At 37.8% G+C, this 27955-nt stretch overlaps 1 protein-coding gene across 2 annotated transcripts; it reads left to right on the top strand.

Moving 5' to 3' along the window:
• Nucleotides 1-76: 76 nt before the first annotated feature.
• nfascb (neurofascin homolog (chicken) b) lies at nucleotides 77-22656 on the top strand. Of its 2 annotated transcripts, none has more exons than XM_065286083.1 (28): nucleotides 77-283; nucleotides 420-454; nucleotides 1338-1458; nucleotides 1577-1682; nucleotides 3964-4154; nucleotides 4248-4370; nucleotides 4895-5065; nucleotides 5360-5471; nucleotides 8341-8525; nucleotides 8720-8851; nucleotides 8931-9074; nucleotides 9152-9263; nucleotides 10925-11088; nucleotides 12619-12766; nucleotides 12857-12981; nucleotides 14395-14496; nucleotides 14588-14800; nucleotides 15133-15209; nucleotides 16317-16542; nucleotides 16740-16855; nucleotides 17159-17369; nucleotides 17452-17574; nucleotides 18361-18534; nucleotides 18612-18743; nucleotides 19527-19593; nucleotides 20007-20018; nucleotides 21455-21490; nucleotides 21862-22656. In XM_065286083.1, exons 1-28 carry the CDS (start codon nucleotides 277-279, stop codon nucleotides 22091-22093), a joined length of 3597 nt encoding a protein of 1198 aa, XP_065142155.1. In that variant the 5' UTR covers nucleotides 77-276; the 3' UTR covers nucleotides 22094-22656. The 2 variants fall into 2 exon arrangements, with proteins under 2 accessions (XP_065142155.1, XP_065142156.1); XM_065286084.1 differs by having other exon boundaries at nucleotides 78-283; nucleotides 396-454.
• The last annotated feature ends 5299 nt before the right edge of the window (nucleotides 22657-27955 follow it).

Genomic DNA, 27955 nt, shown 5'->3' with positions numbered 1-27955 from the left:
GAGAGAGAGAGAGAGAGAGAGAGAGAGAGAGAGAGAGAGAGAGAGAGAGAGAGAGATTGAGTGACAGTGAGAGATAGAGGGGGTGGAACATCATTCATGGTCAATGGGCGAAGTGGACAAATGGATTAAGACAATGAAGTACATCTGCTGAGCCATCACACTGTTTTTGGATGTTTATGAATACAAAGGAAAATTATTTGGGAGTGGAATTCTGCCTTTGGAATATAATGAAATTATGACATCTTAACATTGCAATAATAAGAAAATAGGCCAGATATGAAAGGTAAACAAATACAAATGTGCTACTTAAATTAAAATGTGTGTTTTTGTTATATAACAATGTATAATTTAGTACTCTTTTGACATCAAATGTCTAATGCAATATTGTTTTTTAGCATTGTGAAATGTCCTGCACACAGAATTTGTGAAACTGGATACTACTGTTCTGCTACAGGTGAGCCACTTTCTTTATATAGTGTTAACCTAACACTGTGTATTATAAAACTGTATTATGTACACTGGAAAATGCAGCATTAAGTTAAAAAAAAACTTGGTTTTGCAATTTAATTTAACCTACTATTTTATGTTTTATTTTATGACTTGTGATAAGTTGACATAACTTATATAAATAACTTGAAGTTGTTTAACTTAATTTTTGAAGTTAAAGTAGCATACAAATATATGTTGAAATTACAAAAGTGCTGCATTTTTTATGTTCAGAAACATATTTGAAATCAAAGCTTTAACAGTAAAAGGCAAAAATTATTAATCCGTTAAACAGAAAACTAAGCTAGTTAAAAAACCGATGATATGCATATTCACTGTAAAAAAGATTAGTAGTTTCAACTTAATAAAGTAAGTGTTTATCCTGCCTTTAAAGTGGAAACAATTTAAGTTAACTCATATTTTTAAGTACAATTAACCCAACATTTTAAGGCAGCAGCACAAACACTTACTTTTTTAAGTTGAAACCACATCTTTTTTTTACAGTGTGAATTACTAATGCAAGTTTCTTATATTGCAACATAATTAGTCTGTAGTACTGTCTTACTGCCATAATACTATGTCAACAAATACATTTCAATTATTTTCAGGGCATAAATGCAAGTAAATGTGTTTGTTATTGTTTGCACCTCTATTGATGGAGTGTGTAATTACAAAAACCTCTATTATGGGCAGAATCACAGTTGGGAAATGCTTTTCTTTTGTTGCTCACCATTAACCACATTAAAAACACTAAAGAAAAGCAATATGGATTAATATAACATTCCACCACTGTGTTTATTCAAACAAGATGATTCAAAACATCATTGTGTTTACATTTTGTTTGTTGTCAGAGCACAACACAGCAGATGCTGTCTATAGCAGACATGAGAACTGTGACATGTTGGAGGATTTCAGCCTTATTATTTATTCTACAGCAAACATGGATATTAGCTATGGAAATACCACCTGATGGTAATTGATCTGCTGTTATTTTAATGACTGAAGGTCACTTTGCATGCCATCCTTTACTCTCATACATTGTCATTTTAATTGGTTAAAACATGACATTAATAAATGTGTAAACCCACAGTCAGACAACCTCCAATGATCTTCAAACAGAGTGTTCAAGATCACATCGTAGATCCGGTTGATCCGATTATAGTGGAGTGTGAAGCAACAGGCAACCCTCCTCCAGTGTAAGTATCCAACACTTTACTTATACTCAATCTGATTTTACTGTGCATATAATGTAATAGATGTGTATTGTTATAATAATGTCTGATATGGCTTTACACACTTGAAAAAATGGTCCCTAGATGTTACTGGGTCTGTACCTTTTCTAAAAGTACCCTACCTAACGAAGTCATGTTAATACCTCACAGGTACATTGGTACCAAATGTCTCAATTAATAAAAATAAACTTTCGCTTAAGTACACTGTAAACCCATACAGGTTGATTGAACCTAAAACATTTATGGAAACTCGTTGCCCTAAAAAAGTTAATTTTGCCTGGTTGAAATAACAAGTAATTTTAAGTTTAATGTACTTCATGTTTTAATTTCTTCCAATATTCCTGCACTCTTAACCCAGATTCGATGACATTATGTGTGAGGAAACCCATTGCATACAACTTTATAGTTTTTATTACTTTATGTTACATTTGATGTTATAAATGGTTTTATAACAAAAAAATGACTTTAAGTCAGTCATTGAATAAACCTGATTCTCCACAGAAACACACAAAAAATGTGTTTTGAAATACATTGTCAGTACTGTGGAGAAAAATACAATAAAATGTTCTGAACAGGGTTCATGTAAGGAAACACTGATCACCTGAACGGTGACTTCACAAAATTATAATTTACAACAAAACAACATCAATAATATAAGAGCTTGAACCTATATGACATTTTATTTACAAATATTTGAGTACAGAAAGTTCTTATCAGTTTTTAATTTGTGAAAAAGCAGAAAATAATCAAAATATTCAGGCGCAAAGGATTATGGGTTTTCCTTACAACATGAACTAATAATTTTAAGTTCATTTTACTTGAATGTTTTAGTTTAATAGATTTTGTAAGGTTAACAGTTAAATCAACAAATCAATTTAAGCTTTGGCTTCAAAACAGAAAATATTAATGATTTTTCCTTGATTGTTTGAGTAAAGACAATTTCTGGGTTAACAGTGTATCTTGCGTCTCAGATATTTCTCACAAGAAAAAGATAGAAATCTTACGAATGTCTCAACAATGTCACAAACTGAGCTCAGATTTGTCAAGTCTGCAAACGTCAATATTTCTTATCTAATTTACTCTAGTCCAAATTATTTTAACTACAGTTCTGGGGTTCTCAAAGTTTACATTCAAAGGTTCAAATCTGAATTCTCATCATTTTCATAGGTATAGAAAACTGGTTATTACAAAAATTGTCACGCATGGTAATAACTTTATGTAAATAATTTGTTTATATAACATATCAATACAAATAGTTTGGAAAAAAGTATTTTCTATTAAAGTACATTCATTACAAGTGTATTTTGCATTTAAAGTAAAAACATTTTTATACATGAAACACAAGAAGTATGCCAAAAGTAACCAGGTCCAAAATACAGAGCAACCTAATTAGAGAAATGCCACAGTTTGTTTTCCATCAGATGCATAAACCGTGGCAAAAAAGGTGTGGTTGGTAGATGGATTGGAGACACAATGAATTACAATGAAATGCCGCTACATCCAAAAGCCAGAGGGCGCTCTCGTGCAGAAACTCAATATGCGCTGCAGACGAAGAACCATACACACCACACGCAGCTCCAGGAAATGTCTTAAGGATATATTTATATTGCTGTTCTTCAAACCTTTTCAGGTATTTCATGATAATAAAGAATACGTATAATGATTATGTTTGACGAGTGTTGCTTTTTCAAATGCATGTTTTAAACGACTCAAACAACAGTGATTTCAGATTGATAAGGACTTACTGATCAAAAACCGTAGTACATGAAATAGCTGTGCAGAATAGCTGGGTGTGATGGCTATAGCGTCACGCAGGAAATTTTTAAATAACTCGTTTTATTTTCAGACCAGGAATACTCTTAAATCTAAAAAGAAAAAACTAAACGAATGGTTTACAAGTTAAATATATGCATTTTTAAAGTAACAAATGCACATATTTAATCAATCACATAGAAATAAATGCACTTGCAATATGTACGCGAGTCCGGATCAAGTTCCCTTCAAGTCCAGGCTTTGAGAACCCCTGGTCTACATTATCTTACTGCACCAATGTCTCATTTGTTTCTGTTTTTTATTTCCTTTTAAGCAATTTTAGGAGAAACCTCCGAGACTAAGTTGATCCTTAAATGAAAAACAACTGAGAATTCCATCAAATCTTCTATAAGTTAAAAGCAAACTCTGTCTCTGACCAATCATTTTTTATCACACATAACAAATAAATGTTTCCACTTGTTCACCTCTGTAGCTTTACATGGACGCGCAATGGTGTGTACCTGAACGTAGCTCGAGATCCCCAGGTCAGCATGAGAAGACGTTCTGGCACGTTGGAGATCTTCTTTTGGGGTCGTCCTGCAGACTATGAGGGAGTGTATCAGTGCACAGCGACCAATGAGTTTGGCTCTGCTTTGTCAAGTTACATCCACCTGCGTGTCTCTAGTAAGCAAGAATTCACACTTAAATGGTTATTGAACTAGAGTTTATGTTTTTTTTAATGTGAGGTTGTTGTTGTTTTTGCCATCCTGTGAATAGAGGCCCGAACGTGGTTAAAAGAATACCTGGAGCCAGTCTCAGTGGTGGTTGGACTTCCTCTTATTCTTCCATGTAATCCTCCTGAAGGTCCTCCAAAACCTGATACCTTCTGGTTGAACAGCAGTAAGTATTCAGTTATATAGTTATGACTAGCTGGTTATTTACTCGCATAAGTTTACCACACTGTCTGGTCTTGTCTCTAGCTGTCACTGGGGCGGTACAACTTTGCATCTAAAGAGTTCATATTAGTACCACCGAGGTACAAAATATATACATATCTGTACCTAAATACATACTGTATTAGGACCTTATAAAGGGTACTACCGGAGTGACAGCTGGCAAAATTTTTTGACAATTTTTTCTGACAGTGCATTAGCCAACTTGGCCCTCTTTAGCTGGTATGAACAGCTGGTAGCTGGATTGGTGCTGGTCTGGAATGGCCTACTACCATAAAACCAAGATTTTGGAAAATTGAATATTAACTACAGTTTACATTTATACATTTGGCAGATGCTTTTATCCAAAATGACTTATATTGAAGCCACACATTCGATCAGTATGTTTATTCCCGCGTAATCGAACCCATAACCTTTGCACTACTAGCGTAACATTACTTAGTTGTTTATACACAAATGTTTTTTCCATAGCTATGGCTCCAATCCGTCAAGATCGGCGAGTTTCCAAGGCAGAGAATGGAGATCTGTACTTCTCCAGTATCGTAGCAGAAGATGCTCTTACCAATTACGTCTGTGTTGCTCGTTTCCCCTTCACAAACACCATCCATCAGAAGCCACCACTTATTCTACAGGTGCTCACAGGTCTGAAAGCTCAATTTGGTTTCTCTGTATAACAGCACATTTGACTTTTCACTCAGTTGGTCTAATATTTTGCTATGTGTCTGTGGTTGTGCGTGTTCAGTCGGTGAAGAACGATGATTAAACCCATCTAACAGTCTAATACAGTGGTGAGTTGGGAGTCTTATTATGGTTATGTTTTTTTAAACACTCAACACGCCGCTACTAAACCACTAATTCATTGCTTTGGCCTGCTGTGGCAGTATGTGAGTGGTATTAATATACATGCCTCTTATTTGTTGCTTTATGTTTGTGTAGCTCGAATGGCGGCCAACGCAGCACCCAAGTTCTTGAAACCTAAAGGATTTATGAGCACAACAATTGCAATGCTGGGCGAAGAACTCATTTTGGAGTGTTTTGCTGCTGGAGTGTGAGTTTTAAAAGCATGATGATAAAAGTTCACCCAAAAATGAAAATTGCCTCATAATTTACTCACCTTAATGCCATTCTCGGTGAATATGACTTCCCTCCTCCAGTTGAAAACATTTAGGGGTGGTTTCCCGGACAGTGATTATCCTAAGCCAGGACTAGACCTTAGTTTAATTAGGAAATAGTTTTAACAAACATGCCTTAATAAAATCATTACTTGTGTGCATTTTAAGGCAAAACAAAGGGCACTGATGTATTTTAAGATATGTCAGTGCAAGCTGTTTTCAGTTTGGACAGCTCTTACAATTATTTTAGTCTAGGACTAGTCTAATCCCTGTTCGGGAAACTGCCCCTTAGAGTTATATTAAATAAAATCATGACTATTACTAGCTTTATAGTGGCATTGACGAGTACCTGTTTTTTTTAAGCCTATCAATCATCAGATAAAGAAATTCAACTACAGTGAATTAAAGGGATAGTATACCCAAAAATTCTAACTAAACTGATCTTGAGCCCCATTTACTTCTATAGTAAATAAGAATACTAAGTGAATAGGGGTCATGAACTGTTTGGTTACAAACATTCCTCAAAATATCTTCCTTCGTGTTCATCAGAACAAAGAATTTTATACAGGTTTATAACAACATGAGAATGAGTAAATGAGAGAATTTTCATTTTTGGGTGAATTATCTCTTTAATATATGTCTTTTGAAGTGAAACGATACATTTTTGAAAGGAAACAATTTGCATTTTGGCGTATTTAGCGACTGATACATTGTATTTCAATGTAAGCACATCTAGATAAAAAATAGCAGCATGTTGACTCCACGTCAGTACGCAAAAACTTGTTGATATAACTCTAACCCTGCATCCAAAATCGCATACTGTGAAAGTAGAGAATAGAGCCGCACTTGTCCTCTTCTTTGTTGGATAACTCCCCGGGGCCTTACGGGATAGTAAAGTGTCCTTCGAATGAACACTTTGGCCCTGTCCCAAATGGCACACTCCGGACTTGTGGACTTCCTCACGGTACATTCACACGGGAGAGAAGCGTTAAAGGGAGGGTAACACATTTTGAAAAATGCTAACGGTAGCCACCTAGCAATGAAATCCCGATCCCACCCTCAAGTCAAATCGCCATCCAAAGTCACGCCTCTTTCATAACACATGAACATGCACAGATCAGACGGTCACGTCTCATGTCTCATTCACCAGTGAGAAAACTTTGCAGTACAAAGCGAATAACACTTCCAAAATAACCAACATAAACAACTGGTTTACATCAGAATTAGTTTAAGCACACGTTCGGTTGTGTAGACGTAGTAACTATATCGATACGCTAATCCGTAAACGAACACAAATTTCATAAGCAACACAATGTTTCATAAAAGTAAAATATCTGAATCCATCTCAATACAAACATATCGCGTACCTACCTTACCAAAATAAACAGTGCAACGACCCTTTCAGACCCTTTGCCTCCTGCAGCTGTTTTCATCTTGTGGTAAAGCAGTAAAGTTACCGATGTTAATTTGGGTTTTTGTTTTTTGCTGATCCAGGCAGTTTTTGCTGTTGTTGTTATAAAAGATGCCTTTAGTTTTGTCCCTCCTGTGTTGGTTGTCAATTCAGCAGAAAAGTTTGCTGTTCGCGCTGTTTACAGACAGGAGGTGAGCGCACGTGAACGCACCGATGACGTATGATGTCTGCGTGGACTCGCTGCGCGGTGGGCATTCAAATTACGCTTACGTATGGGGGACAAAAAAGGCAACGTCTGTTCGGACCGAAATCTATGATACAATGATAACATTTTTTGGTCCTAAGCCTTTCACAGATGACATAAATTTCTACAAATACATTTAAACAACTTAACACAGTGATTGCTATCAGGATGTGAGGAGACTTTTAACCATCATAACTAAAAATGTTTCAGGATCAAATCAGTTACCCTACCTTTATCGCTTTACCGAAGGCTTGTCTGAAGCATGGCCAACAGCCAACCACAGTGACAGCAACAGATGCTCCGGTCTTCCATAAACGTAATTGGCTGCCTCTGCCTATGTTATTTGCATAAGGCGATCTGATTGGCTGTTCACAATTCAGTTCGGCAACGCATGACGTTACCCATTAAAAGTGAATGCGAAGCTTCAACGCTTACGCTCCGTGTGAATGTACTGTCAGAGTCCACACTTTGATGACATCATGTAGTTCACCTTAGGGACCCTTGAGTCCACGAGGGTGCACTGGATTTGTATTTTGAGTCAGACTCGAGCTTCACGCTGGAAATAGGAAGAGAAGATGCCATCAGTGTGAACTCCTCCCTTTTATCGTCTGATTGGTCCGACTCCGATTGCTCTTTTGCAATGACTTCTGGGACGGTAAAGTGCGTGAGGCCTGCTGCAGTGCGGGCTTCACCGAAGACCGCATCAAGGGTGCAAAGGGGGCACTGATGAGCACACTTCGGAGCATAAAATGACAGATGGGACACTCTACGGACATGTAGACTAAGCAAGCATAAACAATTTAAGGCCACTAGACCGAAAGTCCAGATGAAATGCACCATTTGGGACAGGACCTTCAGCTTCTTGTCGGAAGTAGTCGGTCACCTGGGTACATTTTGTCTACTATGAATTCATACATTCTACTCGCCTCGCCTACTTCTCTTCACCTACTATATAGTATGGAAGTAGGCAGTTTTGAAGGCAGCCTAAATGTATTTGACTGAAAAAAGGAAGTCATATACACATTAAGGTAAGAAATTCCTTAATTTTTTAGGACATGATGCTGATCATCTAAACTGTAAATCTTAAAAAAAAAGATTTTAGACATCAACATTGAAGAAAAAATGACTGATTTTCTCTTATATATTGCAGTCCGACTCCCTCCATCAAATGGACTAAGAATGGGGGCGAGCTGTCCATGACAGGGAAGAAATTGGAGAACTTCAACAAGACGCTCAGGATAAAGAAGGTCGTCATGGATGATGGAGGAGACTACATCTGCACCGCTTTCAACAGAATGGGCAGTCTGGACCACACCATCACTGTCAGGGTCAAATGTAGAATACTTCATTACTCTCTTACTATAGCTCAAGTCCATCATTATTGACTTATTAAGGAACAGTTCAGCAGTAAACTGATGTTATTTTTCACGTACAGCGCAAATTGTCTACAAATGAAAACCTGTAATGATTTTTATAGATGCAAACAAGATTTTTTTTGGTTTTCTTGAATCAAAACTCTTCTTCTACAGCGGTTCCTTTCTGGGTGGAGAAACCTGAGAGTCTGGTGTTGTCGCGTGATGACGGTGGCAGTATTGTGTGTAGAGCTGATGGTATTCCTCGACCGCAGATCCAGTGGATGGTTAATGGAGAGCCAATCGATGGTGAGAAAGACAACATCATCATGAACATCACCTGGTGAACAGCAGAGCTCTTTAACTCTTGTTTCTGTATTAACATCAGAAGCCCCTAAGAGCCCTGGCAGACAGGTGTTAGGAGACACTTTGACATTTCGCTCTGTGGTTCCTGACAGCGTTGCAGTGTTCCAGTGTAACGCTTCAAACCCATATGGTTACATCATGGCCAATGCGTTCCTGGCTGTGATGGGTAAGAGCTACAAAAGGTTGAATAGAAAAATATTATCATCTATATGTAAAACTAATGCATTCGACTGTTGTGTGTAGATATGAGACCACGTCTGTTGGGACCCAGAGATGAAGTTGTTAAATCAACAGAAGGCAATCATACTCTTTTAGACTGTCCGTATTTTGGCTCTCCCAAACCCGACCTGCAATGGTGACTATACTTTGTTGTTGTTGTCATTATCCATTAATGGAATAAGTAAATTCTCACATTATATTTACCATCATGCCATCCCAAATGTATGACTTACTTTCTTCACAAACTAATAATTTTATATTTAAATGACATGACAATGGTGTTGAATCTCATTGGTTGGGAGATTTAAGGTTATTGATCTGCCAACTTACCGTGAACTATGCAGTACTGAATTGTGGCGTACCACTGTCAATTTTTCCACATTTCTGTATTGAGGATTATTTAGGCTGGACTAAAACTGTGGCTCCGTGACACGCTGTAGCAACCGAGCATGGCCCCCATCCATTCACATTGTAGCAGTGGCGGTTTCTCAATGTCAAGGAAGGATCTTCAGAAGCCAAAATTTCGAGGATGCTACGAAATCTACATCCGTCGAAGGACTGTTCCAATGTCGAGGATCCTCGGAATTTCCACCAAGGACTGAGTCCTTCATTCGAAAAATTTCCCATATACAGGAAAGGATGCATATGTGTATCCTTCGCGCTCTCAAATCACCCACAACCTATGCATGCAGCGCCGAAAGCACACATTTTTACTGACGTAATGACGCAATGACGTGCACTTGCTAGCCTGTTCCATTTACGTGTTCTTTGAATGCTAAAGAGGATCCTCGCCTAGCCTTTAAAGGAAGTGACTTGGAAAGACCAGTCCTGCCAAGGAAGTATCCTTGACATTGAGAAACACCCAGTGTTTCAAAGGGTTATGGCTAGAGGGGATACAGCTCCTCTGGGTTTAGGGTTAGGTTAGGATACAGCTACAGCGTAAATCCTTTCGGCGCTGCGCGCATAGGATTGTGGGTGATTTGAGAGCGCAAAGGATACACATATGCATTCTTTCCTGTATATGGGATATTTCTCGAAGGAAGGACTCAGTCCTTGGTTGCAATTCCGAGGATCCTCGACATTGGAACAGTCCCTTCGACGGATGTCGATGACGTAGCATCCTCAAATTTCTGGCTTTTGAGGATCCTTCCTTGACATTGAGAAACAGCCAATGTTAGGTTTAGGGGTAGGATTAGGATGAAAACAGCACTCTTCCGGCAAGATTTCATGAGATTTTGGCCATAGCTGTATCCCTTCTAGCCACAACAGTTTCAAAGTTGAAAGAGGCAGCAGCTTTCCCGTGAGTGGGCATGGCTTCACCGTTGACAGCGGACACTCCCCCAATGTTAGACAGCAGGGAATCCTGTCTGTTTTTCAAGATTTTATTACTTATTTAATTTATTTTGCAGTTTTTTTAATCATTTACATTTGGCTGGGTGGTTAATATCATGTTTTTCTGTGGTGTCACAAAAGGAAAACACATTTAATATCGGACTTTACACAGACTTTTCTCTCACAATGTATCGTTTTGCTTCAGACAACTAGATAACAACACATAATCTGGGATAGCATGAGGGTGAATAATAATAATATTCCTTTAACTATAACAGACACACTAATGTATGTACAATGTATCTAGGTATTAAACATTGTTTAAAGTAAAACAAATTGAAATCATATGCAGTATAATGTACAGTATTTTTCAAACTTTAAGATAGAGATGGTAGCATGTTATGTGTGTGTTTGTGTGTGTGTGTGTGTGTGTGTGTGTGTGTGTGTGTGTGTGTGTGTGTGTAGGTCAAAAGGTGGAATAGGTTCCTTAGGAGGAGGTAATTATAGGGTTCTTCCAAATGGCACACTAGAGATCAAAAACACAAGGATGCAAGATCAGGGAACCTACGTTTGTGCTGCGAGAAACGTCATTGGACAAGATCAGAAGGAGGTTCAACTAGAGGTCAAAGGTTAGTTTGCTTTTTAAAATATTAGATATATTTTGATTTTAATATAAATACATAAATATGGACAAAATTAAGGGAGGAAATTACATTTTTTACATACATCATTTTTTTAAATATACAAAGAAAAAAGATTAGGGGCTCTATCTTGCACCCAGCGCAATTGACTTTGTCCGTGACGCATGTATCATTCGTATTTTGCCCCGGCGCACAGCGGGTTTTTCCCGTCACAGAAGCACATCGGCAAACTAGGGAATGAACTTGCGCTCCCTGGGTGGTTCAGCGCAAAAAAAGAGGCGTGTTCCAGCGCAAACCATCCCTGATGCTATTTTGCAGTTTCAAAAAACAATTGCGCCACTGACCAGAAAAAAAAAGTTTAAAGTCAGTGGCGCGTTGCGCGTTGTTCATTATGCTATTTTAAGGGCGCATGCTTGACCATAATGTATAGGGTGCACAACGCGCATACACTTTGCTTATCTAATCTACACAGATGCAACAGTTATTTTTGCAAATCATAAATTGTTACACTTAAAAATATTAATACACGAGATAAGGGGAATCATAGTGGTGAGCATTGTGGTGATAGTTTTTATTTATTCTCATGCAAATAACGATTAAAATATTTTCATAACTTTGTTGTGTGGCTGTATTACGTTTATTTTATGTAAATAATAATTAAAATGTTTTCATAAGAAACCTTAATGTATATGAACTTGATTTGTAAGAGTACTTTGGGGTTGGACCTTGCTTGCGTTTCTTGGGTCCGATTTCAAAGCCCCCAAACCCTTTCAGCGGTGAGGGTGGACGCAGCGATGTCCTCTGCTGGCGTCAAGTCCTGAGGCAGATCCACCTCCCGTTACACGGCGTGCCCGATTTATGCTGGCAAGCGTGGGATTCCCCCGTACAAGGACGTCGGTCTCCTCGGCTGTGAACCGCTCCTGGCGTGCGCCTGGTAAATCCGTCATAATAATAGCAACACGCCATGGAACTTGCGCCCTTGCGTTTAAAGGGAATGTTGGCTAGCGTTCTGATTGGTTTATTTGACGTTACGCCCAAACCACACCTATGAATAATGAACCTACTTCAGACCAACCCCTTATTGATTTGCGCCCGGCGCAAGAGTTATTTCTCACGCCGGGAAAATAGCAACAGCGCCCAAGATCCGCCCACAAACTCACTTGCGCGTTGCGCTTCGCACTTGCGTTTCAGATCGTTAAAATAGGGCCCTAGATGATTTATGATATAATTTGAGATTTTCTATACTGTACACTATGTTTCTTGGACAGTGTTTAGATCAGTGGTCCCCAACAAGGTGCCCGCGGCCTTAGTTATAAAAGGACATTTAAGTTGTTTTTACAAACATATCTTGAAAATAACATTACAGGTGTGCATCTTAAGACAAAACCTTTGCATTCATTTATTTTATGATATGTCAGTACAAGCTCTTTTCAGTTAAGGCAGCTCAAACAAGCATTTTAGTCTTGTACTAGGTTGTCTGGGGATCTTTGGCTATCTAAACCTGTGTTTATTTCACAGAGCCCATTAAAATCATTCGTGCCCCACACAATACCACAGTCATCAGAGGGAGTCTCGCCCGCTTTGACTGCAAGATTAATTTTGACCCGACTCTGGACATTACTGTTACTTGGCTTAAGGACAAGAAGTTCTTGATACTTGGAAGAAGGTAAACACAAATACCACCTGAGCTGTTAAATCGAACTATCCTGACTGATGTGTTATTTGTACTGTATGTCTTATTGTGTATGTGTTATAGGATGACAAAGGATGAAGATACTCTGAGTATTGCTGATGTGTACAGAAGGGATGAAGGCTTGTACACCTGCCGAATTAAAAGTGAACTGGAGGAGGTCACTGTCTCAGCCAAACTTACTGTGATGGGTACCAGCACACTTACTCCCATCATGCACTTACATGCATATACTCAGGGGTTAAATTGGGATTTGTTATGTGGGGGGGCTCTGCGGGGAGGGGTACTTCAAGGGGTAACATGTTTAATACTGATGATAGCAAAGCCACTGGTGTGTTTCAATGACATTCTGGACCTCTATAGGATTTGATAAGTTTCAGCTTTAAAGCTGTGCCAGAGGTTGACCCAAAATATTTTAAAAAGAGCTTCTGAATTTTAAATGATGCAAATCTATGAGTTTGACACCCTATATCCATTTGTTGCACATGTCATTATGCACAATTGATCAAACTTTAAAGGAAGTTAAAAGAATCAACCTCCTTGAATAATTCTAGGCATAAGATAGGCTACCCCAAAAGACTCAATTAACAAGAAGAGGTACAACACACAGTACTGTATCATCAACATGTCTTAGAAATGAGCCATAGAGATTCCCTATGCTGGTCAGCAGCTAAAACAATCATATAGTTAGGTTTGATTTGTGTAATCAAAATACATTATTTTATTCAACTATACAATAGTTATATCCAGTGTTATCCTTAACATAATGTAATTAGATGAGAGACATACATACTTTAATCCTTTACACGTTTCTAGTCTTCTATGAAGTTTTCTCGACGTGGGCACCATTCTTACCTCTCTCTCTCTCTCTCTCTCTCTCTCTCTCTCTCTCTCTCTCTCTCTCTGTCTCTCTCTCTCTCTGTCTCTCTCTCTCTCTCTGTCTCTGTCTCTCTCTCTCTGTCTCTCGTCAAATGATCCTGCGTGAGAGCGCGTTCTTGAAGTTCTGAGTGTTTTCGCTTGAGCTGCATAACTTGCGCGAAGACGCATTTAAAGGGAAAAGCGCGTGTTTTCGCGGCAATTGCGGCGCCCAATTCGCGTCATTTTCATCGCCCCGTGCGAGGACGCGCCTGGTTGCGTCTTTGCATTGACTTTGTATGTAATCTGCTCGCGCAAATCGTTGAACTTGCGTTGGTGAGTATGCATCATAATGAATGAAAACACATTATTCCCTTCGCGTCAGTGCACACGCACCAGCGCAGCGGGTACACTGGCAAGAGCAGAGCGAGACCTTCAGCCTATGTGCCGGGGCTTAGCCCCGGACGGCTCCGGCCCAATTTAAACCCTGCATATACTGTACATCAACTGTAGTAGTGAAAACAAACAATATTTCTAATATATAAACATGTCACCCAGTCTGTGAAAACCTATCTAAAAGTAATCTTTTTAGGAATTTTTTTAACATAAAATCAGAAAATGTAACCTTGATATCTTGACTGAGTAAGGTCATGTCAAAGATTGAAGCTCCTAATCTTATCATTAGATTATGAGACTTCAGCCTGGATTTCATCGTCAGGGTCACATATACTGTATACTTTTTCTTTTAGACCGTCCAGATCCCCCCACTGATTTAGAGATCTCTGACCCATCAGAGAGGAGTGTTAGACTCACCTGGATACCAGGACTGAGCCACCACAATCCTATAAAAGGTACACAATACTGAGATTCATCCAAATCCTCAAATATTTAGGAAAATGTCAAGAACTCTATAGCTATACAATAACATTAATTATTTTGTAGAGTACTTGGTTCAATATACTGAAGATCTCCTTGCTGACTATTGGCTGATCCCCAGTGGCTGGAAGAACCTGACCAGTTATCCTGGCAGCCTAAACTCTGTCGTTTTACAGCTGACACCATTTGTGGAGTACCGATTCCGGGTCATTGCTATAAATGGTATCGGACCCAGTAAACCTAGTTGGCCATCTGCGTATTACCAGACTGGTGGAGCAGGTACAGATCCTGTTGACATTTATAAGATCCATGGTATCATATTATGACACACACATATATTGTGCGTGTGAGTGCGTGTGTTATATGCTCTCAGAAAAAAATACAAAAGCTGTCATTGGGACAGTACCCTTTAAGATTCTAATATCATTTAGGTACCAATGTGTATCTTTGAGGTACCAATATGTGCCTTTGAAGTACTAACATGCACCTTTTAGGTAAGGTGTACTTTGTGAAATGGTACCATCATAGTAACAGCTTTTTACCGTTTTTCTAAAAGTGACATTATTTTATTTTATTTAACTTTTATTTTTGTATTTAACCTTTCTCATTAGTGCCTGATGCCATTCCAAGGAACATCCAAGGACTGGGTACAGGAGTTTTCAGAAATAACATGGAAATCAGCTGGGAGGTGATTGAAGGATGATTGACAAATGTCAATAATTTTTGTAATTTATTCTAAGATATCTAGGGATGCACCGATACCGATACTGGTATCGGCCTCAATACCACATTTTCTAAAGTACTCGTACTCGTTAAAAGTCCCCCGATTCCTGGAATCGATACCACGGTTTGAGAAATGTCTATGTTTGAGCGGCGTGTAAAGGGTTAATGCCTCTTGTGTTGTCCAAAGATGCAGAGTTTACCACAAACTGGAAAACTAGTCCTTTGTTTTCTTGTTAAATTATATGACTAAAGCTGTTACCTGTAAATTTAAATCATGTTTTTTATTAAGTACTCGGTATCGGTATCGGCAAGTACTGAAATGTAAGTACTCGTACTCGTACTCGTATTCCAAAAAAGTGGTATCGGTGCATCCCTAAAGATATCCTGTTTCAGGACCAAATCTTGACATGATGTGTAAGATTAGCAATGCATAATAAAACGTAATCCATATTGATATTAAAAACTATTGGAAATTCATCAACAGTAGTAGATCAGTGGCTGATTCTTTTAGCTTTTATTATGTAGTTTGTATTCATTTCTTTTAGTCACATCTACTGCATAAGTAAATTTTTTGCATTTTGTGATTTAAATTAAAGGGCCCATATTATGCAAAATCCACTTTTACAAGGTGTTTGGACATAAATGTATGTCAGCAGTGTGTGAACACAACCACCCTACAATGAAAAAATCCACCAACTCCTTTTTTAATCCCCATTATACCGAAACAGTCTCATTATTGTCCCTGCTTGACTAACTGGTTAATTTACCCAAAAGCTTTTCTAAATGTGTTTGTTAGTCCGTTGTAGCACTAATGCGGTTAATGATATTATTGTCCCAGACTGCATTCACAGAAATCAGATCTATTTTTAACCGAAAGCAGTAGCTAAAGGTGCACACATGAAAACAGCACTTTTTTGCTTCCGCCTAAATAGGGGCACTTTGGACTTGATATGGCTTGATCATTATCTGCATGGTATTTTGAGCTAAGACTTCACAGACACACCCGAAACTTATATTACATTTTGTAAAAATGAGCATAATATTGGCCCTGATGTTTTTTTCCTGTTTGAAGCCACTGGAATACAGGGAGTGGAACGGCCCGAAACTAGGCTACATGGTTTGGTGGAGACGCAGGGATTCAAGGGAGGAGTGGAAGAACTACACAACATATTGGTGGTGCAGCTACATCGTCTATGACACCGACACCTTCACACCCTATGAGATTAAAGTTCAGGCCATCAACTTCTTCGGCTATGGCCCAGAATCCCCTGTCATCCTTGGCTACTCCGGAGAGGACCGTACGTTGACTCACACAATTCTTTAACATTTCCAAAGACTTGCCATTGGTCAAACAAGGGGATAGTCCCACCCTAAACTCACATGAGCTGGTGGGCCAGCTTTGCTGTGTCTTGCAAGTTGGGATTCTCAAAAGAAAATAACACACACTGCCTTTTATAGAAAAAAATGCTTTACTCAACTTGTGTTTTTCAAACAGGTCCTATTGCCGCTCCATCTGATCTAAGAGTAGATGACATTGAAAGCACAAAGCTGACGGTTCATTGGGAACCAGTGGCACGAGCTGACATCATGGGTGAAATAAAGGAGTACAAGGTAAGACTTTTAAAACAATGATATCATTATGAGTCAGAGATGAGACTAGTACATACTTCTTACTTTTTTCTTGCAGAAGAGATTTTTTGTTTTCCTGTATAGCTCAATTGGTAGAGAATTTCCCTAGCAACACAAATGTCATGGTATTGAATCTGGGTAATCACATACTAAAAAAAAGAAAAACAATGTATAGCTTGAATGCACTGTAAGTCACTTTGGATAAAAGCATCTGACAAATGTGTAAATCTAAATGTAAAGCTATGTTCACACAGTAAGTAATATAAGCTGTGTTTGATGTTTCAGGTTTATTACTGGCGAGAAAGCAGCCGCCTGACGTCGCACATTGTGAGCAGGAGAATTAAGACGAAAAGTTTTAAAGCGAATGGGCCACGTCTGTCTGGAACATTGACTGGTCTTGTCCCTTATAGTAACTACAAGATGTATATTGTAGTGGCCAATAATCGCTTTGAGGGTCCACCTAGCCACACCATTGAGTTTCAGACGCCCGAAGGAGGTATTCACAGCAGAAACTTACATTTTGACTAATTGTACACACTCATGAATGTGAACAAAAATATATTTCTGTTCCACCACAGTGCCATCCATTCCCAGATCGTTTAGGATAATGCACCGGCACTATGACACCATCTATCTGGACTGGGAGGAGCCTGCAGAACCCAATGGCATTCTGACCGGATATATTCTTAAATACCAGACCTGTAAGTGTTATTTATGCGCACATGCAGGGATATAGGTAACAATTTTGGGGCCCCTGTATGATCTCACTGAAATTCACATTTAACAAGATGGATCTTTTTTATTCGTACAAAGTGAATTGCACAAAAAAACGTATGATTATTGGCAAAAATGCAGTAAACCTCGCCCCTAAGGTAAATAGGGTGATCATATTATGAAGTAGAACATACTAAACATATGATTGAGATTCCAAAAAGTTAAAGGGAAACCAGGCAAGTCTGCGTAATATTTCTCTACGAGCTCCCCCTAGTGTCTGAAAGTAAATGCTTTCAAACACACTGTCGTAAAAACAAACTGTTGTCCCTCCCCCCTCGGAACCAAGTTTATCAGCTTATTTCCAGCCCAGTTATGTTTCCCTTCCGTCAAGGGTTTTCGATGCTTCTTCCCCGGCTCTGCCATTTGCAACATTCGCTAGCCGTGTTTAGCTCGCCTGCCTCTGTGTTGTTTGCCGTAAACTGATCCTGCTTCATTGCCATATCTGAGACTTTGCGAGACTGAAGGACACCGGGTCGGATACAGCAAACTTGCAAGTGGGGTAATGAGTCATTTAACCATATACCGACTTACAAAGATGATTTATTAACATAAAAATGCTCCCTTGTGTCCCTTTAAAATCAACTGTAAATAGGCATACCAGCTTGGCACAATTTTCTGCCATTTTTTCTGACAGCGTGGCTCCGGAAATGTTACACATGCTTGAACATACGTGCTTCTCTTTGAATAAAATTGTGATGAAATTTCTTCTTCAGTGAACGTAACACTTGGGGACCGAATCAAGGTAGAAGACATTCCTCCAAACATCACCTACTTCTCTCTCCACCGCTTTGACCGATACACACGATACAAGTTTTCATTGGCGGCACAAACGCAGGTCGGAGTCGGGGAGGCGTTTACGGAAGAATCGCCACATTTTACAACTGAGGGTAAGAGCCTACAATTTTACTGATACTTTCTTTAAATGATTGTAAGCTCCTCATCACGTGTTTGTGTTCATGAACAGAATACGCTCGGGAGCAGGTGGACATCGTGACGCAGGGCTGGTTCATTGGTTTGATGTGTGCGGTTGCCCTACTGGTTCTTATCATGCTTATAGTGTTTTTCATCAAGAGAACCCGTGGAGGAAAATACCCAGGTACAGAAATTGTGTCACTCAAAAAAATCATCAGTTATACTGATACAGACAAAACCAATGATAAAGGCGGGATGCATGATCTCTGAAAGCCAATGTTGACATTTAAAATCACCCCTACCCCAATAGAATCTGGTCCTTCTTTAGATAGACCCGCCCCACACATACGCAACCCAGGCAAAGATGTCGGTTAGTAGACACGCCCCTTACTGCTGATTGGCTACAAGTGTGTTTTGTTAGTCGGCCTGACTCCCTTTTCCAAAGTGTTTCTCAAAAATCTTGCATCCCCCCTTTAAGTAGCATGGGTATATAGCCAAATAATATACATTGTATGGGTCAGGGTTAGGGTTAGGATTCTCTGAAAGTTACAACATCTCCCTCTTATCCAGCACTCGTCTGGAAAGGTTTGGGATATGGAGAATGAGGAGAAGGGCGGATGCATGTTAGACTATACCATGTCACCTGTGATTGTCATTAGGATATTATGTAAAAATGATATTTTGTAAATGTTCTACTGTAAATATATCAAAACTTTATTTTTGTGAGTGGATGCAGTTGCTAAAGACTTCATTTGGACAACTTTAAAGACGATTTTCTTAATATTGATTTTTTTTGCACCCTCAGATTCCAGATTTTTAAATAGTTGTATATCAATCAAAGATTGTCCTATACTAACAAAGCATACATAAATGGAAAGCTTATTTTAAAAAAATCAAGATTTCACAAATAAACTTCTGGTCCAGGGTCACAAATGTTTGTTTTTTTTGGTATTTTGTTTATTGATAGTGCGAGACAAGAAAGATTTTGCATTGGAACCAATGGATGATAGAGAGAACGGGACATTTGACTACAGGTAAGTGTTTGATAAGATAATGCCTGTAAGGTAACAACACCAAAGTCAAAATTCAGTGATTGGTCTATCAAGCATAAGGGTTGCATTAGTGATGAAAATGAATCCTGTGCCCCTGTACAACCCAGTGGTAGAGTTGCATAAGCACCACAAAAGGTCACGGGTTCAAACCCTTGGTGCACACACACACTTTGGATGAAAATGTCCACCAAATGTGTAAATGTAATCCTGTCATATAAATACATACATCATAACAATATCATATTAGCACAGATTTAAAGTGCACACTGTATGTCACAATAATTGTCCCTCTTTCCCCTCCTGATTTATCCATTCATTCATCAACATCATCATCTCTACTTCTCTCATCCCTCTTTTTATTTTTCACTCCATGTGTTGCAATTGGACCACTGAAGGTCTCTTGAGAGGTATGACACATTTCATACATAACAAGTGTTAACCGTATGTTTTTAAAGGATAGTTCAACCAAAAGTTGTATTCTGTTATCATTTACGTATTCTCGTGTTGTTACAAACTTGTATAAATGTCTTTGTTCTGATAAACAAAGGAAGATCATCTGAAAAATGTTTGAAACAAACCACTCATGAGCCCCATTCACTTTAAAGGTGCAGTGTGTAATTTTTTTGAAGGTAAAATGGTGTAAAAAATATACAAAACTATATTATCAGGGGTATAAAGACCTTTCATAATGAACCATTATGTTTTTATTACCTTAGAATAAGATGTTTTTATCTACATACACCGAGGGTCCCCTTACATGGAAGTCGCCATTTTGTGCTGCCATGTTTCTACAGAAGCTCTCAACGGACAAACGTTTTTATTAAGTTGTCTCCAACCATAGACTGTAAAAAAAGATGGACGACGCCTGTTCGCTCCCTTCCATTGGTGAAAAGTGAAGCCGCCAGTGTCCCGATATGGCGCTGACATCTTGGGTCTTGAGTCTGCGCAGTAGCGATTTCGGGACCAGTCATGCGGAGTAGTGAGCAGGAAGTGAAGCCGCGAAATCAAAACCACGCCCTCGCAGAATGCGCATATCACACGATATCACAGCTGTCAATCATGACGTGACACCACCGTTTTTATATCATTAAATAACTAACTAAACACAAACTTATTTTAAAAACAAACATTTGAATTTACATCAGTGTGATAAAAACTACAATAAATGAAAGAAACCAGGTTCGGAAAAGAGATAATTGAATTGTAATTAATTTTTTTAGTTGGTCTCAAGTCCTATTGAATAACATCGGAAGGCGGGGTTTATGACCTATACTGGGACCAGTCACTGGGGGGCGATCGAGACGTTTTGGCTTCACTTTTCAGGGCTTGTGCGGCATGCTTGTCTCCAACGATGACATGTTTGTCCTTTGTTAGCTACTGTAGCTTATCTATGCGTTTCAAAAGTGAGCGATGAGCTGTGAACTGAGCTGTTGGTTGCAATTTGCAACCTCACCTCTAGATGCCACTAAAATTTACACACTGCATCTTTAATAGTAGGATAAAAGAATATGGAAGTGAATGGGGCTCACAAACTGTTGGATTACGGACATTCCTCACAATATCTTAATTCGTGTTCATCAAAACAAAAGAAATGAGAGTAAATAAGATGACAGAACAGAAAAGATGCTTTTTGGGTGAACTATCCCTTTAATTGTCTTGTTTGTTTTGCTTTAGTACTTAACATAATAACTGCAAGGGATATTTTGATCTATAAAATATTAAGCTTTTATTTTTTCTGATTTTATAGAATTTGTCGTACAATTTATTTCTTAATTCCTTTGTGTGCTGCTCTTCCATTAAGACATTACATTATTAAAGCATTTGACTTTGATATCTACTGCAGGATATCACGAATGCCCACGCTGCCCTACTCCAGACGGTACGTATCTTTTCAAGCTTTGTTTCACACAATTTGTTTAAAATAATAGTTACCTCATTTCCTGTTAAAAGTCATCTTAAAGGAATGGTTCAGTGGAAAATTCTCTCAATGTACACGCACGCACTCATTCCATTCTAGATGTATATCACATGATAAAACATATATGTGACAACTAGTCATCATGTCACATGCAAGAACCAATGAGATTTGATGTTATCGATGTGCCGTCACATTTGCATTTACTGCATAAACAAAATGCATTGATTGAAAATATGAATCGCCCAAATGCATCCCAATAGCTGTTATATTTTATTAATGATGTATAAATTAATAAAATATGTTATAAATAACATTTGTATCGTCCTAACCAGAGAGGAGGAAAGCTATCAAGGACGCAGTCAAGGTTCAATCGAGCACATTGGAAGAAGGGCGAACAGTGATGACAGCCTGATGGAGTATGGAGAGGGGGACGAGATCGAGTTTAATGAAGACGGCTCTTTCATTGGAGAGTACACGGGCGTCAGCAAGAGGAACATAGACAGGAGCCCATACAATGACAGCTCTGAGCCCACATCTCCTGTGGCCATCTATTCTTTTGCTTAGAGCTCACGGTGGTCAAATTACAGAACTGAGAGTGATACGATGCTCCACGTGACCTGTCGAACAGCGTTTTCAAAGGTATTTGGGCATAAAGCTAAATGAGGCAGTGTTCCTGGGGATTTTCCAAATCACAAATCATGTTATGATTGAAATCAAGGAAGCGAGACAAGGATGTCCTGATGATTTTATCATGTTGATAAGAAGACAGAAGAGCAACTTTGACTGATGGATAAGCTGGACAAACCTGTGTTTGTTCACCAAAGTTCACGTTTACTTGCGTCAAGAACTTCAGCAATGCTTTGTCCTTTAAAAAGCATTTAATATCACTGATAGTTCTTACTAATGCTTGATTATTTTATATTGCAAGATACATTTGTATTTGTACGTTAATTCTTTATTAATGTTGGTGACATTAATAAGATACAGTCTACCCCTAAGCTGCTGGTTGTTGTACACTAATTTATTGTGCATTGTGTTTATCTTTCAAAGGTGTTTTAGTGCTTTAGTCATTAAAATGCATGAGCTGAATAAATGACTGTGTCAGCGTGAAGCTAGCAGACCTACAATATAGGCGTCATGTGCATGTCATGACTTTTTATGCAATACTGGATTGTACATTTTCAGAAGAAAACTTTAAAAAAAAATGGTCACTGGGGAAGTAACCTTTTAAAAGGTCTTCGTACCATTTGTGTATAGATATGTACACTCTATAAAGGTTATTTTCAACCCAGTGTTGGGTCAAAAAAAGATAAACCCAGGCGTTGGGTTAAATTAAATCAGAAATTTCACTCAATATTGAGTTAAAACAACTAAGTATTTTGTTAAATGGCATTTGGTCACACACATCAGAGACAATGCAATTTGTCGGCAAAATCAATACATTGTTTTATTTTTAACTAATAGGATTTTCCTGTTAGTTAACTATTACTACTAACTAACCGGATACTCTCCACTAGATGGCAGACCTTGATCTAGTATCATGTCTCATTTGATCACAATACAGGTTTACAACAATCATCAAAAAAGTATGAGATTTACATTCTTAAATGTGAAATTATCCAGATAAAGTTTAATGATTTTTGTTCAAGTTTCTTGTGCTAAACAGGGTATTTCACGTCATTTTCTTGCAACACTTCCTCATTACTTAATCCAGCAGCTATTAGTTTAAAGGTCCATCGAGTTAAAACACTAAATGAGCGATTTAGTTAAAGCCAAATGGATCCAATAACACACATGTGAATGAGTAAAGGAATAAATGACCCCACACTGTTTTATGACCATATGGTCAGTTTGTCATGTAACACATTCATCCAAAGCTATGAATAGTCTCTGACGTGGCAAAGTAGTTATCTTCAAAAATGAAAGACAAAGTTAGTCATTACACGACTCTTGGTTCTGAGAATTTACTTTTGCAGACAATGTTCAGTTTTTTAAATATTGGTTACCCAGGTCTATATTTAAGATACTTAATAAATAATAAAAGGGTAAATGTATGGGTATTGTGCCTATTACGTTCAAAAATCTAATTATGCGGTACACTTTTTTAAGGGTAAAACACAAATGTATAATTACACTAAGAATCAAAATCTGATTGTCTTGTAAGTTAATTAGGCCTTGAAAGATAGATAAACATACACTGTAAAACATGGTGTAAAATCAACATATATTTTATGCTACTTTAACTTAACAAATTAAGTTAACAATACATAACTTGTTTTTATTAGTTATGTCAACTTATTAGTCAAGACTTAAAATAGTAGGTTGAATTGAAACTTGCAACTTGCGAAACCAAGTTGTTTGAACTCTTTCCCTGCCATTAGTTATCTCGTCAATTAAAGGGACACTCCACTTTAAAAAAAAAGCATTTTCCAGCTCCCCTAGAGTTAAACTTTAGATTTCTACCGTTTTGGAATCCATTAATCTGATCTCTGGGTCTGGCGGTAGCACTTTTAGCATAGCTTAGCATAATCCGTTGAATCTGATTAGACCATTAGCATCGTGCTCAAAAATAACCAAAGAGTTTCAATATTTTTCCTATTTAAATCTTGACTCTTCTTTAGTTACATCGTGTTCTAAGACCGACAGAGACGAAAATAGTCCCCTTCCATTGAAAGTTACTAAGGGGACTATTTTCGGCTCCTGCGTAATATCATTGCGCCTCCTGCAGCCATGTTACAGCAGCAAAGTCCTTGATTATTACGCCAGAATAAGAGTATAGTTCCAAGCCATATCTGCCTAGAAAATCGCAACTTTAAATTTTCTGTCGGTCTTATTAGTAGATGATGTAACTACAGAAGAGTCAAGTTTTATAAAATAAAAATATCAAAACTGTTTAGTTATTTTTGAGCGTGATGCTAATGCTCTAATCAGATTTAATGGATTGTGCTAAGCTATGCTAAAAGTGCTAGCGCCAGACCCAGAGATCAGCTGAATGAATTCCAAAAAGCTAAAAATCAAATGTTTAACTTTAAATGAGCTGAAAAATGTCATATTTTCAAAAAAAATCCCTTTAAGAGAAAATTTTTCACGGCCAATGACGTTTTCCTGGCTAGTTTTTACGGCAATCTATATTTCCGCTATTATCCACTAGGTGGACATAAGCATTGGACTCTGACATAATATTAGTTTGCGTCCATTTAAACCCGTCATTACTCCCACTCAAGATTAAATGACATGAGAGGGACTCGTCCACAGACCATCCCCTCAGTAATCTGGAGAGAAGCGGTCAAAAATGAACAAAAAGAGACCGATTTAAACACCAAGTGTAAACGTGATGTGCCTCTCTCATCCAATTGTGATCCGATCGACGAAAACGCATCTTAATACCAAGTGTAACAGCCCCTGGGATATTTTTCCTCGTGTCGATGAAAAAGGAGTGTCTAAGCTACGTTTATGGTTGCTTTTTGTATGTGATTTTAAGCGGACATATGAAAATCAGACTTTTTCCATGTTAAACATAAATCTGTGTGCTTTGACGGATCACAGGCAAAGGACATTGTAAATTGTTCATTTTTTCATTGCTTTTGCTTTGTAGCTACTGGAAGCCATGTTAACCTTGTCATGACACGGCCGGCCACCGTACGAGTTAAAACGCGTTCCGAATGGGGGGGCTAGAAAGTAATATTCAGTTGGTTGTCATATAGAATTTCACTGCTAGATGGGAGTAGATCTTACACAGTGGAGCTTTAAGCACCCACTGATTCAAAAACAGTAAAATCTCCATGTTTGTTTTGAATTATCACTTTGAATCTGATCGCTAACAAAAATTTAAAGAAACCTACCCATATTTTAGAGGTGATAAAAACAGAAAAAATAAAGATGGATGAAACTTTTAAATGTATATTTGTTTGAAAGCAGAGTGTCTGTTATTTTATTTGATATATATTGTATACTTATATATTTACAAAAAAACATTTTCTGGAAGGTATTAGATTTTTGTGAAAATCATAAAAAATGCTGGTGCTGGCTGGCAACTTTTTTAAATGCTGGCAGGGAAAGAGTTAACTTCATGCTCTATTTTTTTATATAACAAGAGCATCATTATTAAAGTCCTTTGACATACTGTTTGTCCATTAAGGTTGTATTTATTGAAGGGATTAACAATTCTTTCTGATGTTAGGAATTAAAATTAGCAGATGTTATGCAATTCAACAAAGCCTTGACATCAGTGCTACGTTAAATGGGTGTTACTTTGTTTTGTTATTATTGTTTTGTGCATACTGACATTTGCCCTAATGATACGTTAATAGCATTATGTTTTTACATTTTGAAACAGAAAACGCATGTCATGACTTGAATGGCTGTCATTCATATTTATGTTATTCATTTTGTACATATACATTATTGTATAATAAGATAAAGTAAAAACTAAAAGTAGGCGTGAGCAGGGCACAACCCAACACTGGGATAATTTTAACACCATCCTGTTTTGTGCTTAATTTGAGAACATGAAAGTACATTTTAAGTCCTGTTTTTATTTCTAAATTGTGAGTGTAAGTATAATATAAAACATTAGTATTTTAATCACTTCAACAACAAAGCACTATTTGGAAGCAACAAATTCCATTTATGTTAACTGTATTAACAATATTAAGTGGCAATTATGATTTTTTTAATAACTGTGCTGCCATTTCTAAAATATTTATCCATACATTGTAATAAGTGAAAAGAAAAAAGAAAAACGTATTACTTATAATTTTTTTAAGTTGAATTAACTTTAAACTTTTTTTACAGTGTATGCAGGGGCGTAGCACAGAATCTTGGGCCCTATGCATAGATGGTGTGTGGGGGCCCCTATCCACATTAATCATCATAGATTTTTAAATATTAGTGTATATACACATGTATATTATTGTAAAAGTAGCTCTCACAAAGTAATTGCTGGTAAGTTACTGATATAATTTAATACAACATATTTTAAAATGTTGTATATGATGCACAATATAACATAAATTGTAATTTGCATCCATAATTCACTACTAAATCATATTTAGGGATATAAAGGGGGCACATCGGTATCATAAATATAGCAATATTTCATTTGAATTGTGTGTTTTCTTAACAAAGACATTGAGCTTTATAGTCCAAACCATTACAACATTTCCAAACTATTTATCAGTAACAAATACAGTTACATGTAATAGTGTAAAAATAGTCCTGTATAGAATAAATGTTATTAACAATGGCCATTCATCATCATTCATTGACAAGCAATCAAATAATGCATGTTGCGTGCCTTTACAAACGACTAAAGTGCGTCAAACAAGCGCAGAACAGAGTAGCACAGAAGCGCAGTATTATTGTTAAATAATAAGCATCATTTCAAAATCTTCAATAAAGGGCCCTTAATATGCAATGCCCCTATGTACGTAGTTTGTTGCGTCATGTGAACCATGTGCATTACGTGTTTTGTCAAAATAAGTGCCTGCTGCACACGCGTCAAAACCGTTTATGATAAAAAGAGACGCTCACGTTCACAAAATACACGCAAGACACTCACTTAACAGTAAACTCTGATTATGCATGAGCTTATGCGAGCATCTGGCAAACATGGGCGTCTCTTTTATCATAAACCCTTTAGACACGTCTACAGCAGGGACTTATTTTGACAAGACACGTGATGCACATAGGTTCACTCGATGCGCAGAACACATATTTAGAAATTACGAACCACACACATGACGGGCTACATACATGTTGTGACGAACTTCGCACCGAGCACCCTCAAAAAAAAGGCACCGGTCGCCACTGATTTGCACTTCTGTCATTTTCAGTGTAATCGTACAAGAACGGTAGATTGTAGTAACCAACTTTAAGTGTTTATTTGTATCAAACATGTGATATTGTCTGTGTACAAATATGATTCATTTTGAATGACTGAGCCCAATCAAAATGTGTAAGGTTGTGCTCCTCTCTGTGCAATAGTGAATGTTTATAGCTCCAGGCTCAGTGCTTCACAGTATTTTCTACCAAAGAAGGAAGAGTACAGAACTGGTAAAGCAAGATTCCTGTTAAATAATGATCATTTGAGCGCTTGACAAAAATCCCAAGACTGTCAAATCTTTTCTAGTGAGCTGATTTCTGGAACACAGCCAATTTTTTTCTGGTATGAAATACAATAGACCAGTCCATTAGTCAGGTGTGTGCATTGTCCAGAGGGAAAGTAACACAGAGACCAAACCACTACCATATCTAATGAGGAAATATACATTTTCCCATTGTCTCAGTATATCAGTTCACAAATCAAAACTGCCGTAAGCTGTCCTTGTTTGGTATCATTGTTAACAATCTCCTACGTTGTCATGTGGGCGAGTTTACATGAAAGTAAGTTTTAAGGATATAAATACAGGAAGAGAACGAGCTTGT

Source organism: Paramisgurnus dabryanus, chromosome 21 (assembly GCF_030506205.2).
Source record: "Paramisgurnus dabryanus chromosome 21, PD_genome_1.1, whole genome shotgun sequence".
NCBI classification, from domain to species: Eukaryota; Metazoa; Chordata; class Actinopteri; order Cypriniformes; family Cobitidae; genus Paramisgurnus; species Paramisgurnus dabryanus.
The sequence above is the reverse complement of the archived record's forward strand: the minus strand, read 5'-3'. Positions and strand labels throughout refer to the sequence as shown.

Bases quoted from the DNA above. Each gene is read 5' to 3' on its own strand.
- nfascb (XM_065286083.1), top strand. The intron at 5,472-8,340 runs GTGAGTTTTAAA...TATATATTGCAG, and splicing joins GAGTGTTTTGCTGCTGGAGT to TCCGACTCCCTCCATCAAAT. The intron at 14,801-15,132 runs GTACAGATCCTG...CTTTCTCATTAG, and splicing joins TTACCAGACTGGTGGAGCAG to TGCCTGATGCCATTCCAAGG.